At 41.1% G+C, this 15,662-nt stretch overlaps 2 protein-coding genes across 3 annotated transcripts in view; one reads left to right on the top strand and one right to left on the bottom strand.

Moving 5' to 3' along the window:
• SLC35A1 (solute carrier family 35 member A1) overlaps positions 1-15,662 on the bottom strand; it is a 416,391-nt gene that overhangs the window by 76,051 nt on the left and 324,678 nt on the right. The gene's annotated exons all lie outside the window — the stretch shown is intronic.
• Positions 1-15,662, top strand: part of RARS2 (arginyl-tRNA synthetase 2, mitochondrial) — a 286,247-nt gene that overhangs the window by 201,196 nt on the left and 69,389 nt on the right. For both annotated transcript variants that reach the window (XM_078648190.1, XM_078648191.1), the window contains 2 exons: positions 6,911-6,978; positions 10,288-10,397. In XM_078648190.1, the coding sequence (XP_078504316.1) occupies positions 6,911-6,978; positions 10,288-10,397 (178 nt within the window). The remainder of the gene's footprint in view (positions 1-6,910; positions 6,979-10,287; positions 10,398-15,662) is intronic.

Raw genomic sequence — 15,662 nt, 5'->3', positions numbered from 1 at the left:
CTAACCCAGGGTGGTGTGGAGTGCAAAAAAATGATGGATTTAGGCCCAGATCCTTGTACTGGGGTGAATGTATGACATTGTTCTACATTCTGTCCATCAACTGTGTTTTTTGCAATTTTCACCCCGAGTGGGCTGGGTATGCTCAGACGTGAGTCCCCGGCTCTCCACACCACTGGAGTCAAGCTATCCAGGCTGAATGAAGGCTGATAGCCAGAAACCGGTCCTTGGATGCTTGATTCCGGTCTGGGAAAGACATGGCTTGGTAGTTCGGACTGGACTGTTCCCATGAGGCACAGGGTCAGAGCTGATTTGCATATAGCCAGTGTCTAACCCAGGGTGGTGTGGAGTGCAAAAAAATGATGGATTTAGGCCCAGATCCTTGTACTGGGGTGAATGTATGACATTGTTCTACATTCTGTCCATCAACTGTGTTTTTTGCAATTTTCACCCCGAGTGGGCTGGGTATGCTCAGACGTGAGTCCCAGGCTCTCCACACCACTGGAGTCAAGCGATCCAGGCTGAATGAAGGCTGATAGCCAGAAACCGGTCCTTGGATGCTTGATTCCGGTCTGGGAAAGACATGGCTTGGTAGTTCGGACTGGACTGTTCCCATGAGGCACAGGGTCAGAGCTGATTTGCATATAGCCAGTGTCTAACCCAGGGTGGTGTGGAGTGCAAAAGAATGATGGATTTAGGCCCAGATCCTTGTACTGGGGTGAATGTATGACATTGTTCTACATTCTGTCCATCAACTGTGTTTTTTACTGTTGTCCTAGCAACAGCAAAGTACTTGGGGTGGGCATGGTCCATTAGACGGAGGGCAATTCTTACTAATGCAATTTGATCGGGGTACTTTTAGTGGGTTTTGTGTAATTATACATCAAAGTTTCTTATTGATTATGTCTGCACAATTGTTTTAAAATTTTGTATAAATTCGAATTTAATCTTTTAAATGATGTATTTTAAATGTATGTTTGTGCTTTTATGAGTATAATCCTCGAATAAAGCTTTGATGATGATGAATATGTTAGACTTAATTATGAATGCCAGCTAGCTCAGAGGTCACTAGAAACTTTCTCGAGTGAACTGGAAGGAGTTAACTTTACTGAATAGACAAGAAGGGATTAAGTTTGTGACAACCGCAGAAACATGACAACTTTGCTCCCTCCAGAATAAGGAGTATATCTCCAGAGTCGCGTAAACAATAGACATCTATTTCACTCAGTCAATCGTGCATGCTTAGTTTCACCAGGAGTGCAAAGAAATAGAGAGACTGGCGTTTTCAATAAAAGTGGTTATTTATTGAGTAGTCTTCTTTCTCATGTAAGAGAAGTGAATTGCCACAATTGCAATACTTGTCATAAAGTAGAGTGCGTACAGTAAAAGGAGTATTATGAAATAATACTGTAAAAGCATTTATATGGTTTCTAAGCCATAAGATACTTAAAACGGATAAAATACATACAATGATAAAAGTTGACTAAACGTGCTCAACTGGTGTTTCTAAAATACGCCTACCCCGGTGTACCTAACCTAAGCCTAGTACGTTGGAAGGAGTAAGTGAGATATAGTTTTAGTTAAGATAGTTTTTGCCAAGAATCTGAATCAAGAATTCTCTAAGGATCAGCTCCGTACCTTGGTTATAGAATGAAGGAGGTCTTGTATCTCTTTCTCAGGACTCGATCTCCCAGCAACCCGCAAGGGTGACTGGAAACACTGGAGCTGGATTTCTCGGCAGGAGAAAAGACAGCGTCTCTCTCAGTGCGTCAATGGGAGGGTCGGCTTCCTTCGGCACTTGTTTCAGCAGGGCGTCGGGTAAGTAGATAGCCGATCTGCTCCAAACCACTGTGTGTTTGCTAGGGCAGCTGTTGGTATATTTATACCTGGAAGGTGCCGAGTTTGCCGTAAGGTTGGACATAAGACGTCACTAAGAACTCGCAGTTCTTTTAGGACTCCAGGAGTTCTTGGACAAATCAAAACAGAAGCAGGGGGAATTCCCGGGCTGCTGGAGGCTTGGTTTGTTTAAAGAACGCGTTGTACTTTCTAGGAGTCTATGGGAGTAGCCTTGCCGTATTTGGACTGCATTGGCTATGACTAAATATGGATATGATTCTTATGCCTTTATAAGGATATGATTTGTTATAACCACATAAGGGCATGAATCGGGAATATTTATATAGGGTCCTAGATACGTTCACAACAATCTATGTCCGTCTTTTTGTGTCCATATGAGTGTTGTTTGACTTGTGGGCTTGCACACACCTTTGAATTGTCTGTATGTAAGTGCCTGTATGCATGAGATCTGTTGGTGCATCCAAACATATCACATAACAGCCTACAACCATTACAATACAACAAAGAATCCATTCACCTGAAAAAGTCAGACCTATTGGCTTCGACAGTGCTGGATATTAATTTAGCCAAAGTGCAAACTAAAAAGTTAATTGGAAGCTGAAAGCCTATTAAATCAAAGCAAGGATGTTGCCTGTCTTGGTTAATATTAGAAAACAAGTGTTGTCCTAAGCAGGGTAAAGTTGGCTGTTTTACAACTGAATTTATTCATGGCCTTGTGAGATCTTATGCAAGGAAACAGAATCTAATGATCGAGATGGACCTTCAGCCTCATCTGATCTGGCTATATATTTTCATCTCATGATACTAAATCCTTAATGCCCATCTTAACTCCTGCTTACCATTCTGTCAAATGAACCAGAGGCTTTGTCTTTGACGTACCAAACTGCTTCATTAAATCTGTAGTCATTAAATTCAAGGAAACTGTGCTGATGTTTTTGCGGCATGGACCTTGGATATGCAGAGTAATCCTAGGCTCCGTTTGTGGCAACTTGGTTTGCATGCTAGTCTGGGCACAGACACAGCTCTTGCTCTAGCACTTGATGAATTAAGATTCCTTATGCATCTGGGCGAGGAAGTGCTTTCAGAAGCTCCCCGCAGTCTCCTGCAACCTGATTTGTGTGCAACTGATGATTGATTCCAGCACTCTGAATTTTTGTCACCCCTTGTCCACCTTCAATATGATGGATCACGTCCCACTAATGAGCTGCATGACTGAAATTGGATTTGAGGGGTCTGTTGCTGCTTTGTTTTTATGTTTTCCTAAAAGACTGACTCAGTCTGTGGTATTTTCGGCTTTTCTCTCCACCTCTTTGGCTGTCAACTGTGGGGTCCCATAGGACTACAGTAATTCTCCAATATTGTTTAACATCTGTGTCCACGCAGTAGCTCAACTGAGTATATCATTTGGCTGTCTAGCTGTTTAATATGCAAATAACAATCAGTTGATTGTGCATCTCAACTATCAAGTGCCCAATATAACAGGCAATTTGATTTGCTGTCTGCTTGAAGTACTGACTTACAGAATTTCTAAACCTTACACCAATACGACTGGGAATTTGTTTGTTGGCAACAATATTAATCAATGACAAAACACTCTGACCTGCAATCATAGGAGAAGCTCCTGAGCAACCAAGGAAAGTTAAATCCAGAGGAGTTGTGATGGATAAGGATCTCTCTCACTCCAAACCAAATCTTTTCCGATTCATCTGCATGCGTGCACTCACTAAGACTCTTATGGAATCTTCTTCCATACTTGCCATGTCACCTTCTTGCTCAGGAATTTTCAACATGTGAAAAAAATTAATTATTGTAACTTCTTGCTCCTGATTCTTTTCTAGACAACCTGCAGAGTTTACTGAATTTTGCAGGATAGAAAGTAACAAATCGACAAAAATGCAGCCATGTGACCCAGGCAAGAATCCAACACCACTAGCTTAGGACTGCCTGTCTTATCTACTAGATTTTTAAAGCAGCTAATAGACAACACCCTCTCCACTCCTGCCCCCCCACCATCTTGATTTATTGTCCTCAACCCTCTGAGAAGCTTACGCTCCGTTATGCTCCTTCTGCTTTTGATTCGATTTTATTAATGATTTTGGGCAGTTTCCAGCTTTAGAACACCCTTCCCATGCACATCAAGAGCATTCTTTCCCGCTTAGCCTTTATGATGGCCTTAAAACTCCATCTCTTCTGTTAGATGTTTTTTCCTGTTGGTCATCCAATGTTTCTGTTCCTCAGCACCAAGGCACCTAAGTTGATGAACAAGCCATTACACATATTAAAACAAATTAAATCCTCAGGTTCTGTTCAAAATAATGTTTTGCCATCATACCTTGTCTGAAGTTACTTCTTCTTTTTTATTTTTTTTTACTTTATAGAGTTGAACAGGGTCAATGAACCAAGACCGACTACCCACTTGTTGTATTTATATTTTTTCATTTTTCTCTACATTGTGAATAACTTCTTTTTTGTACGCTGATTTATATTAGAATTGTTCTGCACCAAAATGTGCTAAGCTTGTGAAAGCATTTTAAGGAACCTTCATCTTATCCTTTTATTACTGTTGGTTTATCAGGGAATTCCTTTGAAACAGTTTCTTAATAGACTAAAGACATTTTTTTAAAGTCTTTAGCTCTTTAATCACTAGTCACCCCTTTGTCAGAGTGTCTGACAGATTTAAGTGGGTTGTGAGAATAACGGTAGGAATATCAGCGTGGCTTTGCTGAAACCAAGGAAGGCATACCTGCATGAAGTTCATTAAATAGTAAAAGGAGTTCGATTGAGGGTACAGCAGTTATATTTTGTAAGTTTAATAAGGTGCCCAGAAGGAAGTCCTTTGAATTTACTTGTGGAGACAGTCAAGTTGGGCTTGTTTGTGTATTTTAGGAATGGTACCAAGAATTTTTGCATTTGGCAGTTGCATTATTTGTGGAGATACGCGCTTTCAGTGGTCAAGGTCCCTGGGTGTAGCTGAATTTCTTTCACATGTAGATGACGGCTATTGACATCTGACTTGTCCTTGCATAGACTGAAGAGAGAGAGGATCAGTACAAAACTGAAGTAGATGTTGCATATCAATTTCAGGACATGTAGCAAGATTCAAGAAACTAGAGAGGCTTTGATAATGAAGCACCAGTTGTTTCAAAGTTCTTTGAGACCTGATGTGAGGGTCGTGGATGAATGGGATCAGCTAAATAATTTGTGGGTCTAATTTTGCACACTATTTTAACCCGCTTCTTGTTGACATTGTTAAACTCTCAGCAGAGTTTGTTAAATATGTGTTTAGACCTACCAAGCTTTATTTTGCCCATAAATATTTAAGAACTTCTGTAGCCTTTCAGTGGAGAGACTTTTAAAGTATGTTTAAAATGTATTTATTTTGAAGAGTTGCAGAGCAATTTTGAGCATTTTGGAATTGTAATTGGACAAAGTATGTTTGGTCGGCATGATGTTATAATTTTTTTCTTCTTAAAGCAGCTGGACCTGTGTTTAAAGATTAGGAAATTTGTTGGCACTGGTCTGTATTTTCTCATTATATTCTCGGACTATGTAGTTGATGTTAATCTATTTTTGGTACATGCCAGGAGAACTATCAATTGCAGCACTTCACTTTTCAGCTTTCAACTTTGTTTTTTTTCCCTGAATATCCTGACTTGAAAATGGAGGATTGATACGCAACTGTGATCAGGCCTCGTATCTGAAATGGTGCTTTACAACTACGATAGTGAATCCAGTTATGTTTTCATGTAGTATGTCTTTCTTTTGCTGCTTTGGAAGAATGTGAATATTTTTCAATATTGTTTCATTGTGGCAGATTTTCTAAGAAATGGCTATAACAGTTGTTGAGGTTTCCTTGTGTGTGTTAACATATCGTTATAGAAGGCCTTAGTACTTACGTTTCTTTACTAATGACCCCACACATTCCATTGAAAAGTACAGTTTGAAAACTCTAAACCTTCTGTGGCTACTAATGCAGTGTTAGTGCGTTGTCTGACGACAAGGCAGTCATTTATAGGATTCTGCCTGGAAAACCGGGGTCAAATTTAAACATTAACAACTTTTTTGTGTTTTAGCTGGTATGTCTTTGCCTTACCAAGCTTTTGTTTTTAACACCCATATCCACTAGTTTTTAAGATTGAGATCAGGCTGAAAGGCTCCTGGAAATATTACTTTTGCTTTTTTATGTTTACCTGTTGCATTACTGGCCATACTCAAAAGTTTCAATCACCTTAGATGTGCTCAGAGTGGTAGAAATTAGCCAGAATCTCTTTTATAGCAACAAGTCTGATTTTCATAGGCATTCTATGTTGATTTTTTTTCAAAACTACTTAGTAACATTATTACCCTTTATCATACCTGCACACCCTCTTGCAGCATGATCGGAGACCCACCCAACTGGCTTTTCTGCAAGACTTACGACGCGATTTGCAAAGACGTTCATGAACACTTGAAGTAGGGCTATAGGGATACTATCTCAGGTACTTATGAATGCCTTTCTGACTCAGGCAGAAATGCTAACTGCACATCTTTGAGAAGAACAATGTTTTGGGAAATTCTCTGCAATGAAAAATGACAGAATTCTGAGTGGTTTGATGCACGGACTTCCCACTTTGGCTGTATATTGTTACTATTTACTACCTGTATGTTGTTATATTTTACTACTATTAAACCTGAAATACCTTTGGCTTTATGTTGGTATATTACTTGTATGTTGGTATATTATACTACTGTTAAACCTGAAATAACGTTGGCTTTATGTTATATTACTTGTATTTTGTTATAGTATACTACTATTAAACCTTAAATAAGTTTAGTTTATGTTGTTATATTACTTGTATCTTGTTATAGTATACTACTATTAAACCTGAAATAACCTTGGTTTTATATTGTTATATTATGTGTATGTTGTTATATTATACTACTGTTAAACCTAAAATAACTTTGGTTTTATGTTGTTATATTACGTGTATGTTGTTATATTATACTGCTGTTAAACCTGAAATAACTTTAGCGCTTGAAGTACGTTTTGATCCTATAAACCCTATTACTCTTTTAGCAACAAAAGAACTAGAGGACCCAGAAGGTACAGCAGAAAAAGTTGGACTGGCAGCACTAATTGTTCAGGTAACACTGCTCTTTTTAATGACACAATTAGTTGCACCTATTTTGAGACACTCCCTTTGCATCGACATATCACACTCTACTAGGCAAACTTCCCTGCCCAATTAGCTTTTTAAAGCTGTGCTTCTTTTTATGATTTTTACTTTGTACGGTCCTTAGTGTAAACACTCCTTTGCGACACATTTCCTTAAACAAAAATGTATCTTTCTATGGAAAAGGAAGCTGATTTTAATTTGTTTCCCTGAAGTGTTTTTTGTATGTCACGTGCTGCATGAAAGTTGATACTTTGGGGGCACTGAATGCTTTTTTTGTGCAAAGGTAGTTAAGGCTTACTGAGTAGCGTCCTTTGTCCACATGGTTGGTTGCCACCGGCGCCTTAGAGTAACCGTTGGCAAATATCTGTACCCACAGTACAGATATTTCTGGTATCCTCGTCACACATATTTGTGACAAAATAATACACATTTGTCTTGAATATCTTTTGTAGAAAAAAGTTATGAAGGCTTAAACAGCAAACTGTCCCCAAACTTAGAACAAGGGCTCAGCACTGGGGATTGGCTTACCGTCAGTACTTAAGGAGATAGTAGGAGTTACTATAGCTAAGAAAACAAAGACTTATTTAATACACTGAGGTGCACAGTAGCTTGAAAATAATCATAATGATAAATATAAGACAATAATACCCTCCATGTCAAGGTGTCAAATGGTGCCTATTTGATGATACAGATTTTGTGGGTAGTGTTTATTTTTTTTAGAAGGACCAGGATTTTTCATAGCTCAGTTCTCTAGATTCTATTGCATTAATTGTATAGCCTTTAGAGAATGTATGTCGAACCAGCCCCTGATCTAGCCACAGCCATAAAAGTAATTAAACGTGTAGTAATTTTCTCTTGAACAATAGAACTTTAGACCTAACAGCTTAATATGGTAAGTGTATATGGCCAAAGCAAAGATCCTTGGAAAATAATAGTTTGCTTGTCTAAAATATCTACGCAAAACTGATACAGAGCTGAACAAGTATATGAATTAAATCAGGAGTGGGACGAAGCACTGACTGCAAAGATAAAGCTCTCCCTCAAGATTTGGTGGCATATAATAGTATAAGGTTATAGTAAAAACTGTTGAAGTCTAGGACTTTTAGGTTTTCTTTCAATCATAAATGGAGTGAACAATATCGTTTACATTTCTTCATCAGTCTTCTTGCCCGTATCAAGCTAACACTACTCATTTAATTAATGCTAATCATGGCGGTGGTCGTCTTTGGAGAGTTGAGTAATAGCCTTTTATCGAGTTTGATTTTAAAAACAATCCGGTTGCATTTAAACCCACACTAGGTCAATGCATATAACTTTTCAGTAATTTGCAGGTGTTCCTTGCTTGAGAGAAGTGACGTGTGTTTTCCATTTTCTGCTTATGTACAGACATTGCATTTCATATATTCATGTATCCAAGTACACAGCTTTCATTTATAAATGTGTGGTTTATTTAGTATTAATTGTACCTATACAACATATAATATTTTGCTTTATAATGGAGAAAAAAGTATCTACAGTTCTGTTCTTTAAGGGTTACACCCCACCTAAGAACTCTGATGGGCTCTTTGGGTACACGTTTGTCTTGAATAATCTGTTATTAGTTGAAAAGGATGTTAGTTCTTCACAAGTGCCAATTCTGCAACCTTCCGTCTACTGGAAACCAAGTGCCCCATTACAGCATTTGGCTCGCCCAGTGTAGCGAGTCAAAGCACTTCTAAAAGGAAAAGTACTTTATTATTCACACAGTACTCAATAATATGCATTAATATCCATATATATATACATGATGGTAAGTGGCAATAAGTATGGTGACATCCTCCCAACCGTTCACACCCTTAGTGAACTCTGAAGACTAAAACCAAGATACCCCTGCATACACTGGGCTCGATATAATGGAGTATAGTTATCAAAAGAAAGGCCTACTGCATTTGTCAGGGTTTTCCCACATTATTAAAAGCAGAAATATGTCCTAATTAACCCACGCAACACCATTAAAATCACTGAGGCTAGTACCCTCTTACACTCATTAGGGCAGGTAAAGATTCACTGCAAAATTTGTAATAGTCGATAAAGCATTTCAATGACCTTCATTAATACATGTAATGATTTCGCTCCAGAAATACTTTAAAAGTGAGCAAACTTCTCTTCGCGTTACTAACTAGACCCCCTGGAAGACTACGGGTGCCAATTTTAAAAACGTTTGTGGGGAACTCTTCTGGGTGGTACTGCACTTCTAGAAACCTCCAAAACTCTCTGGGATACCACAGGAGCACATTAACGTGTTAATTTGCAGCTAACCCATGGCTTCTTAAGAAAGCTGTAAAGCAGCAGATCTTGTTTTAAAAGGTGGACACTGGCAGCTAGCACTCGCAATCAATTATAGACGTTTTCAGTGAGTTAGCCACTGGTAGTGAGACTCACAGCAGAATTCATACACGGGGTAGTCCTAAATTGATGGATGAAGGATGGACTTCATCACATCCGAACACTTGGATGTGCATAAGAAGAAAGAGGAAGGATGAGGAGAAAATTCTTGCCTTACAGTTTCTCCCATTCCTCTATACATACACGGGAAGCTAGGATTTTGTTTTCAAACTGGCTCCTCTGTATTTTGATTATTGAGATAACAGGCCTCATCTTGAGTTGATGTGTTCAATTTCAGAGACACAGGTTTTGATTATATTTATAGAGCACCTCATGATATATATTTCTGCTTTGACACTCTCTCCATTGAGCTTTGAAAGCATTCCTTTTCAAGCCATTTTTTCTGGCTGATGTTATCCTTTTTGACTGTTGAGTCCTAATGTAATCTGTTCTGAGTATCCTGTTCCCAATTTTAACGTATGCTTATTTCTTTTCCTTTCCATGCTCCTTATGTATTTTTTTTGCTGTATGTTTATTCCTTTTTTCAATGGTACTTTTTGCCATAGCTTTGGTTATTTTAATTGCCTTAGCCCACTGTTTGTTATATTTTATATTGTTTGAATCAAATATTTAACAACTACCTTTCCGCTAAACAGTATCAGCTGTGCTCTTAGCATAAGGATTTTGTGCTTAGCAAATTCATATGTAGACGAAAAAAATATAGTGTAGGTCAAGGAATGCACATCAATATTGTTTTCTCAGGTGAGAGTGACCCCATAACTTTTCAATTTTGTTTATTTTTTTCCATAATGTGTAACTGTAGAAATCGCAGATGTCATAAGTTTGCCAGGTTCCAGTATCTCCTATGTACTCTTTAAGCTGGAAATAATGTGAAAAATCTGATAATTTTCAGGATTTCAAAGGTCCGCTCTTGTCTGATTATCAATTTGATTGGGACCGAGCTCTACAAAATCGAGGAGACACAGGAGTGTTCTTGCAGTACACCCATGCAAGACTTCATAGGTGAGCCTGAACCAAAATGATCTTCCAAACAATGTCCACTCCACACTAGCCTATTTTACTCCATTTGAATCCACTGACATGTTTTGCTCATTTACCATTAGCTTTGTAAACTTTTTAATAGTCGAACATAATGAAACAATGAATGGTATTTAAGAAATATGGATTTAATTTATCAAGACAATGTGTAACATCAAGAAGAACCAAAATGATCTTCCTTTATGAGAGATTGGAGGAGAAAGGGGAGGCCTCAGGGAGTTCAGCGGAGAGTAGTCTCCCGCAGAGAACCCCCTTTTTACGAGTACATGGTGGGTTAAAACACAATCAAATAACCTTTCCAGGTTCCTGGGTACAGGCCAGCGAGCAGGGACTGGTTCGAGCTGGTGGGAATGGGATGGGTCCCGAGAAAGAATAGTTACAATTGCGTTCCAAAATGATAGAGCCCCTCAAGTGAGAAACTGAAAGCCATCATACACACTGGATTGTGATAAGGTTAGGAGTCATGATGGTTATCCTCTGGGAGTGGATTCTTGCCCCTCTGATGATGTGCAAGGTCTCTACTTTCCAATCAGGAACAGGAGAGGGGTGGAGTATATCGATTGGTAGGAGGGAGGTGGAGGGTCATCGGTGGCCAGGTCAGATCTTGATATGGACGTACCTGGGTTTAAATCTTTTGTGAAGGAGGAAATTATCATGAGGTCTCACCTACCATCCAGTGCTGTACCTTCAGGAGACCTGGCTGCTGGAGGGCCCATCAGTTGAGGGGTTTGCTGCTGTAGATCAAAGTGATCAGGTTTCTGCAAGATGTAGAACAGTGTGCAGTTTAAGATTGGTTTCGGTCTGCTTTGGGAGGAAGGTAACTAAGCTCCCAACGTCCTGTGTATGGCTCTTGCAGTGCTAATTGACTTGTTTCCTAATGTAATGTAATGTAAAGGACACTTTTATAGCGCACCTATCACTCCAAGGAGTATCTTGGCGCTCAAAAAACCAGATGACAAAGTTGAGGGAAAGAGATCAACTCGATGGAAAATGCTTTACACTTTACACTAACGCTTCGCAGGCCACATCTGTAAGAGAAAACACCCAAGTTTTTAAAGCTTTCCTAAACTGAGTTTCATGGGACAATGACCTAAGGTAAGGTGGAAGCTTGTTCCAAGCCCTAGCACCCAGGACGAAGAGAGATTTTCCTCCTTTGGTAGCCAGTCTGAATCTGGGGATTATTAGCAGGTTCTGACTAGCAGACCTCAGGCAACGGGTGGGATGGTACCGTTTAAAACCGTTACACAGATATTTAGGCCCTTGCTGTTGAAAGGCTCTAAATGTGATCAGCAAGATCTTAAATAGGATCCTTTTGCCAATAGGTAGCCAATGCAGCGCTTTAAGCGCAGCTGACGCAGATTACTTACGGGGCCAGCGTAGCACCAGCCGGGCAGCAGCATGTTGGACCATCTGTAGCCTTTGGAGTACGGACTTATTGACTCCAGCATATAGGCTATTACAGTAATCCAGCCTCGAAGTTATTAAGGCAACTGCGACTGATTTTCTGGCTGACAGAGGAAGAAGGTCAAAAAACTTCCTCAGAGATTTAATTATGTGAAAACACATACCAGCTACGGCCACCGCTTGCTGTTTAAAGCACAGTTGGTCATCAAATTTAATGCCCAGGTTTCGAGCAGACAAGGTGGTATTAGGGGGGGCTTCAGCATCGTCCGGCCACCAGTTTTTCGGGGAAAACAGATTTTGATTTCCGAAAGGCAAGATCTCCGTCTTGCCGGAGTTGCATTTGAGATGGTTCTCAGTCATCCATTTAAATGTGGCTGTTAGGTTTTCCTCCGCCCCAGGCAGTTCCCCATCCAGTACCAGGATGAGCTGAGTGTCATCTGCATATGATATTGTACTGGTATGAAATGATGCAATTAGCTCGATCAGGGGTGCCATATATAGATTAAAAAGAACAGGGCTTAACCTCGAGCCCCGAGGGACCCCGGAGCTGATGACCTTAGCTTCCAACTGGAATTTGCCCAAAACTGTAATTTGGCGTCTGTTGTTTAGAAAGTTCCTGAGCCAACCCAAGACTGTCCCTCCTATTCCTGCGGCCACCAACCGGTCCACTAAGATGTTATGTGAAACCGTGTCGAAGGCTGCCGACAGATCTAATAAAATCAGGACAGCCTTCTTTCCCTGGTCTATGGCCATGCGTAGGGTCTCTGCTGTGAACAGCTGGGCAGACTCGGTAGAGTGTTTTGACCGAAACCCTGACTGGTTGGAATGTAGGATGTTATTCTCCTCCAGAAAGCTCTTAAGTTGACTGTTAACGAACTTTTCCACCAGTTTGAACACCAATGGGAGCAGGGATATAGGCCGCATGTTAGAGAGGGTCGTCGGGTCAGCTAGGGCCTTTTTGTGGAGGGGCTTAACTGCAGCGAGCTTCCATTCACTGGGGATTGCTGCTGTGGCTAGCGATGAATTTATAATGCTGTTAATGGTAGGATTAACAACCTCCACCAATGCCTGCAAAACCAAAGGGGGGCATGGGTCAAAAGGAGATCCAGATTTACTAGCCAAAATGGCTTTAGAGGTCTCCTCAAGGGAGACAGGCGCAAAAGACTTGAGGCAAGGGATCCTCATTACTGTCTTACCTCCTTCAACCTGTTCGAAGTTTCCTGGGGTAGAAGGTGTCAGGGGAAAGGTCTTCACAATATCGAGGATCTTATTTTCAAAGTAATCAGCGATCAAGTTGCAAAGGTTTTGAGATGGTGGAATCTCTTGTGACAAGGCCGATGGGTTAGTGAAATCCTTTACTATTTTAAAGATTTCTTTTTGTCCAGAGCCCGCCGTGGATATGGCCTGTACGTAATAGGCTTTCTTAGCTAGTTTAATCCCTGCATGGTAATGCCTTCTGGCTGATTTGTAGATATTACGAGCGGCTCACTCGTATTTCCTACGCCATCTTCGCTCAAGTGCTCTCACTTCTCCCAGCTCTAACTTCAGGACAGGTGAGAACCATGGGGCATTCCTTTTGCCCTTAATGGCAGCTGAATTTTTCCTACTAGCTGGTCCTAATAGAGCGCCAGCCGTACCTATCCAGTCACAGAATTTCTGATTGTCTATTGAAGTATTGCCTGTTAGAGCGGGCGTGCCTTCTTTTAACATTCCTATCAGATCCGGTCTGCTGGAAAATTTCTTCCAGTTAGGTTTATACGTGTTGTCAGATCTTCTATTTTTCATGATATCAGTTGGGGCGTTGTTATTTAGTGCAATATCAAAAGCGATGAAAAAGTGGTCAGACCAAATTTGAGGACGCGGCGATTTAACCATTAACCTAGCCCAATTGGAACAGATACAGTCCAGCAAGTGTCCAGCTACATGGGTCGGTTCTCGATTTCGGAGAGTGAGACCAAGAATGTCAATAATATCTGTAAAGCCACCCACTCCTGGCTCTTTGGGGGAGTCTAAGTGCAGATTTAGGTCTCCTAACACCATAAAGTGTGAATATCTGAGCACCAAATCACTCAATGCATCTCCCACAGTTTCAAGGAACTCAGTAGGAGAGCCAAGGGGACGGCAAATGAGGGCGCCGGAAAAGGTGAAGGAATCATGGATACCTAGAAAAAAGGCTAAAGCTTCAGCACCTTTAATGACCGCCAATTCATAGGTGGAACATTTAAGTGAGTTGCGATAGATTATAGCCAGCCCTCCTCCTCGTTGTTCACTCCTATCCAGGCGCTGTATCCGATAATTATGAGGAAGAGCTATAGCCAAATCAGGATTGGACCAAGGTCTTAACCAGGTTTCCGTGACTAAGAGCCAGTCCAGATTGGTCTCCACGATCAGGTTGTTTATGTTCTGGGCGTTTCTACAGAGTGATCGGGCATTAATGAGTCCTCCTCGCAACACAAAATTGTGAGAGGGAACTTCTGGGACAGGCTCTGGGGTCAGTGTAAGCTTACACTGACCGCAGCACACGGGTCCATACCAGTTATCAGGGGTTAAAACCCCATGACAGTGCGTATTAGTCGTATTATAAGAATATAGTAACTCCCTGGACATACCTATGAGAGCCTTACGAGCGCCATGAGGCTGCACAAAGTCCCCCGCCTCATGACGTGGGGCTAAATCAAATGACATGTCTTAACGTATATTCCCCTGCTACTGGCCCCCTACTGGAATATGAATATATACTAGACAATGTTGTAAAAAAATTGCTTCTGGAATACCCAGATGTTTTGTGGTGGGAGGGGATTGTATTGAAAAATCAGCGTTGTTTTTTTTTTTTTTTTTTTTTTTTTTAAACCTTTATTTGCAAGAGACAAATAGACAAAGACGTGCCTACAACCCTCTGGGCCGGCCGGTGCAGCATCTCAAGACAACGTTAAGGTACACAGCTCATCAGCCGACAACCAGGGGTCCGGCAGCCATGGTGCATGACATCGATCAATCACAAAACGACAGGATAGAAAAAGGTTTCATTTTTAAAACAACTAAACAAACGAAGAAGAAAAAGACAAGGCTATGCCCAAATTGTGACGTCCGTTTCATGAGATGCGGGGCGAGTCAGACCCAGAACAATAGGGAAAGACAGGAGAATCTTCAGAGGATAAAAGAAAAAGGGAGGGGGGGAGAGGGGGGACCCAGCGCCAGTGGTCGAACAAAAAATACAGTATGGGAAAGAGCCGAAACACACAGCTAAGGGGAACAAGGAGTATCAGGGGGATCAGTGAAAGGGGGGTCGCAGACATCCCCACGGAACGAGTTCCATTGGCCCCATACCCTACCCCATTTTTTGGGCCTGCCACGGGAGACATACACAATCTTTTCCTTGAACATGCACCAATCCATACTGTCTTCCCACCCGGAGACTGATGGAGCCCTCTGAGATCCCCACAGTTGTGCAATGTCCCTTTTTGCAACCATGTTCCCCAGCGTCACCCATTGAGTCTGAGCAACATTACAATCAGTCGGCTCCCATACATTCAAAGGACAACGCCGGGCTTCAGGCAACAACCGAACATGCGTAACTTCACTCATCACCGCACACACTCCGTTCCAAAAAGATACAACCTCCGGACACTCCCATATAATATGGAGGAAGGTAGCAAACATACCACAACCCCGCCGACACAAACCATCCTCTGAAAAACCCATATGCATCAGTCTGGGACCCGTGACATAGACCCGGTGTAGAATTTTCAGCTGAACGAGTCGCAGACGCGCCGGAATCGCAACCTCCTTAGGAGAGGATATTGCGGCCTGCCAATCCTCATCATC

Source organism: Lissotriton helveticus, chromosome 6, assembly GCF_964261635.1.
Source record: "Lissotriton helveticus chromosome 6, aLisHel1.1, whole genome shotgun sequence".
In the NCBI taxonomy this organism is placed as follows: Eukaryota; Metazoa; Chordata; class Amphibia; order Caudata; family Salamandridae; genus Lissotriton; species Lissotriton helveticus.
The sequence above is the reverse complement of the archived record's forward strand: the minus strand, read 5'-3'. Positions and strand labels throughout refer to the sequence as shown.